General features: G+C 36.0%; 1 protein-coding gene across 1 annotated transcript; it reads right to left on the bottom strand.

The window, feature by feature from the left end:
- Positions 1-1,863: 1,863 nt before the first annotated feature.
- On the bottom strand, positions 1,864-2,686 carry LOC125072427. The gene has a single exon (XM_047683055.1). The coding sequence runs from the start codon at positions 2,624-2,626 to the stop codon at positions 1,880-1,882; it is 747 nt and encodes a 248-aa protein (XP_047539011.1). The 5' UTR covers positions 2,627-2,686; the 3' UTR covers positions 1,864-1,879.
- Between the last annotated feature and the right edge of the window lie 2,378 nt (positions 2,687-5,064).

The following is a 5,064-nucleotide window of genomic DNA, read 5'->3' on the forward strand; positions in this document are numbered from 1 at the left end:
GACTCAGTGGCGTCTGATCTATATTTCGCTTTGGCATAGTTCTTTTTATCCTGTAATTTCCTTATTTCAGATGTAATCCAGGGTGCTGGGAGATGTTTGATCCGCACGGGTCTGATAGGCGCGTGGACATCATACAGCTGGGTTAACAACGAATTGAAAATAGCAACTTTGTTATCGATTGTATGTGCATTTTCAACCGCCTTCCAATCGATTTTAGCTGCATCTTCAGACAGTCGCTCAGAATTCATACTACTGAAATTGCGCTGCAGAAGAATTCTTGATTTAGCTTTGGGTGGCTTAATTTTATAAGACAAATAGAGAAGGTCATGATAGGAGAATGCATAGGCATCACATTGACCATGTTTTTCAACATGGTCAATCGAGGAAACAATAATTAGATCCAGAAGAGAAGGAGAACAATTAGGTAGAACATGTGTGGCAAGCAAAGGAAGAATGTTTAAATTAGCACTGTTGACAAGAGAATTAAGTCGGGAAGACCGGTGGTCATTTTTCAGCAAGCATGTATTGAAGTCGCCCATGATTACTGTGTGACTATATAAGGGAGTTAAATAATGTAATAAGGTCTCAAAAGATGAAAAATAGTCAACAGTAAGACATGGACTATAAAAAACCCCGAGTAAAAGTTTAGTGTGGGAGAAAATAACTTCAACAAAAAGATGCTCTGCTGCACCGGTCTGAGGTTGCGAAGTATTAATGATATTGAAAGGAATATGAGAGCGAAGGTAAATTGCAACCCCTCCACCTGTCCGGCCGATACGATCGTTCCGGATTAGGTGGAATCCCGGTAAAGAGAAGGAAGTGGAAGGCAAGCAAGGCTTTAACCAAGTTTCGGAAATTAAAATAGCGTGAATATTATTATTATTACTAAAAGACGACAACAGATCAGGATAATGTGCAGGAATACTTTGTGCATTAATATGGACTGCATTGAAATTTTTTGAACAATCTGTGAAGTGAGAGTTTAGGCTATCACTCAAAGGGGGAATACTGTAAAAACTGTCATCACTAGACAATCCGTCGGAAGAGGATAAGGATAAAAACGTGTCACAATCATCTGTTAAAGACATTTTCGAATAATAAGAATAAACAAATAACTATCTAGATGTAAATATATATATATGTGAATACAAGGTATTTTTACTATAATAAATAAAAATAAAAACAAATTAAAATTGTATAAATTTATGTATATGATAAAATATCTATAAATATAAAATATTGTATAATACAGTTTATTATATACCTAAAATATATCAAAATAATACAATAAAACCTTTGTAAATTCCATTCAACGCACCCGCCAGCTGCAAGGAGAGTAATATAAAAAAATACACAACATAACATAATAATAGCAAATTAGCAATACACACAATTACATACATACTGCAATTTTGTTTACTTATAGCTTTCTATAGACTTGGAATTATAATATATTTTAAACAATAGAGTGAGACAAAGAAAACAAAAAACAATAAAAAAAAAACTGAAATAAAAAAAAAAAAAAAAGAAAATGTTACAAAACTAAGTATGCCAATTGTCAGTTACTATTTTGCACTTACATATTAAGATAATAAAGTCATGACATAAACAAACTACCGGCAGTCGTCGCGTAGCCATGTATAATATCTGACGTGCAGTAGTTCATTAATTAAAAGTAAAAGTAAATGTAAACAAATTAATATCGAAAAAACATAACAAAAATAGTAAATCAACGAAGTAAATAAGTGTCTTACTATTAAAATAACAAGAAAGTATATAAAAGTAAAAATAATTTAAGGAAATAAGTTATTAAAACAAGAAATAAAAGTTATTGTTCAAATAGACAAGACAGAATAGCATAGTACCTATACGAAGTGAATCATTTCTTTATCACCCGCTTCGAACGCGATGCAGCTGTCTTGCATTCAGTTGTTATTGGACCGGCAGCGATGTTTTGGACGGGAGACTTCAGCGCTTCAGATGGAACGGACCCCGGAATTTCGTCGAGATCAGCTAAACATTCAGCCCGATATCGCTTCCCGTTCGAGGTGATCACGAATATGATCCCGTCACGCGTCCAGCACCTGTTGACACCGAAACGCTCTCTTGCCGCCAGGAACGCAATGTGCCGTGTCTTCGTCAGGAACTCCGACTGAGTGAAGCTAGTTCCCTTTAATTTGGTTTTGGCAAACCAAACCTTGTCGCGCACTGCTGCGTCACGAAACTTAACGGCAATGGGACGAGGCTTGTTGCCAGATGACCAACCAAGACGATATGACGATTTGATGCTGGCACTGGAGAAATTCGCCAGGTTTAAGTTTTCGGCGACAATACTGGTGACGCGCGCCGACACATCCTCGGACTTCTCCTCCGGAACACCGTGAAATAAAAGTGTCTTACGACGTGTTTTCATTTCCTGACGGTCGATAATCCTAGTCAGAAATTCGACTTGTCGTTGCAGTGTAGTTAAAGCTGACAAAATGAATTTCTTGAAGGAACTGAAATCAGCAGCCAACGAACTGGTAGTCACTGGTGAAGAGTTTTTTTGTAAATCCTGCTGAAATTCGTTCATCCTTGTATTAAATAATTCTGTCATCGTTGCTAATGTGTCCTTAATTGAATCCATATTGTCGTTTGTAATTTCTTCTTTGTAGTGAAAAATTATTTGAAGGAGATTGTTGCTGGTGGGTGGTGTTATTTAAATATATAATTTATTCATAAATAGTGTTTTATTTACAAATACAATAATTTTTAAATAAAAAAAAACTTTAAGAGAACTTTTTGCTGTCTAATCTATTCCACACCTACCCGCGATATTAATAAAAGGGCTTCATTTCACTACGTTTGTCCTGTCCACGTTGATACATCGTTTTGTTTGTTGAAATATTTCGTGTACTCGCATAGCAAAAATAAATACATACGCCGAACTGAACTTGCAAAAATAAAAATATCTCGCTAAATATAAGCAATAAAAAAATCAGAGCAGAATCCAAAAATCCAATACAGAATTACGTATCGGTGTGACTGGGGATTCACTGGTCCGATTTCACTCACTGAATTCTAAGGAAATTGCATTGTACGAGGTACTGACGGGGCGAAATGTGTTGTTCACCCGCAATCCTAAAATTACACTCTATTGATTCTTGCCTCGACCGATTGTCACAGTTTCGTAGTCATTCATTTCGTTCATATATTATGTGCATAGTACACGCGTGCGAATATGTGTGCTAATTAATAAATAAAATCTCCTTAATACAAGACCTAGCAGCTTGCATTCTTTGACGTATGGTAATTTATACTCGAAGGTAGGGCTTTTTGCAGATATTCAGATATTAATTCAGATATTCTACCGCCTAGCAGTCTTAGGTATAACTACATCACTAAAAATCGGTTGGTCGCCTATGTCAAGCGGCAATGGTGACCATAGGGGGCCACCTGATGCAAGTGGTTACTATTGTCAACCCAGCCAGTCCATAAAATATGTATATAACACAAATGTGCCATTTTGTACAAAATAAAAAAGTCTAATATTACAGTTTGTTGCAATCACAATACTTTTCACGTGATAAATAAAGAGGCGGTAAATTTTTCAACACATGGAGGTATTTCTTCTTTGACGCGAATCAACGATTCTCGCTCGAGGCTTACCCTCGTCATATTGCTTTTGAAGGATATACTAAATGTGGACTAAATAATTCTCTTTCTTGCTCATTTGAGCAACATTTAAGCACTGTGAAACGTATTTTGAAATCATGGAAATATATTTTTTTTCTCATGTAACTCAGTATTTATAGATGATATTACTTTATTTGGATTTAAATGTAGGGAAACACTGGTAGTATTAAAATAATAATGTCATAATGAATGCAAACTACTAGTATTTAAATATTAATACGAATTTTATTATCTTGATGCTTACGAGCCAAATTTATTATCTTGGTGTTCGTGACGTCTCGACGTGACACTCAACAAACGTTATACTAATTTTGTAGTGTGCGTGTGCTTAGTGGCTCACTGTTGGCCACTATTTTTTTCGACGCGTTCTCATCTTTGTCTATCATTCCGACATTAGATATAAATAAAATCAAAGGAATGGGGTTATTTTAAAAACTCTAAACGGAAAACTAATTAGTTAAAATATTTTCAGAGCTTATTAAATTGTTTTTTTCTTATTTAACAGCTTTAAACTCTTAAGTGGAAACAATTTAACTTTTAATGATGTAAATCTTTTGAAGCTAGTTCACGAGTTCGACATTCTTAAAGAATATTTATTTGCTTCCTTAAGCAATCGTCCGTTTGAACAGTATTACATTACTTTTTTTTTACGTACATTAACAGCCTGTAAATTTCCCACTGCTGGGCTAAGGCTTTCTCTCCCTTTAACGAGAAGGTTTGGAGCATATTCCAACACGCTGCTCCAATGCGGGTTGGTGGATACACATGTGACAGAATTTCGTTGAAATTAGACACATGCAGGTTTCCTCACGATGTTTTCCTTCACCACCGAGCACGAGATGAATTATAACACTAATCAATTTAATAATAATGTGTTCGTCTTTTAAATAAAAAACGAGAGGTGTAGTCGGAGACTGGCTGAAACGAAGTTGCCTTCGCTACATATTGTGTATGAAATAATAGACAACATGAAATAAAATTGTTATTAAAACGCCCGTATTACAAAACCGTATTAGCATTTGCAGCCTGTAAATTTTCCCACAGCTGGGCTAAAGGCCTCCTCTCCCTTTGAAGAGAAGGTTTGGAGCATATTCCACCACGCTGCGCCAATGCGGGTTGGCGGAATATACATGTGGCAGAATTTCGTTGAAATTAGACACATGCAGGTTTCCTCACGATGTTTTCCTTCACCGCCGAGCACGAGATGAATTATAAACACAAATTAAGTACATGAAAATTCAGTGGTGCTTGCCTGGATTGAACCCGAAATCATCGGTTAAGATGCACGCGTTCTAACCACTGGGCCATCTCGGCTCACAAAACAAAACCGTATATAAAACAAAAATACAGGAAGATAGAGAATGACCGGGAAAGGTCATCTGGAGGGGT

Source organism: Vanessa atalanta, chromosome 21 (assembly GCF_905147765.1).
Source record: "Vanessa atalanta chromosome 21, ilVanAtal1.2, whole genome shotgun sequence".
NCBI lineage: Eukaryota > Metazoa > Arthropoda > Insecta > Lepidoptera > Nymphalidae > Vanessa > Vanessa atalanta.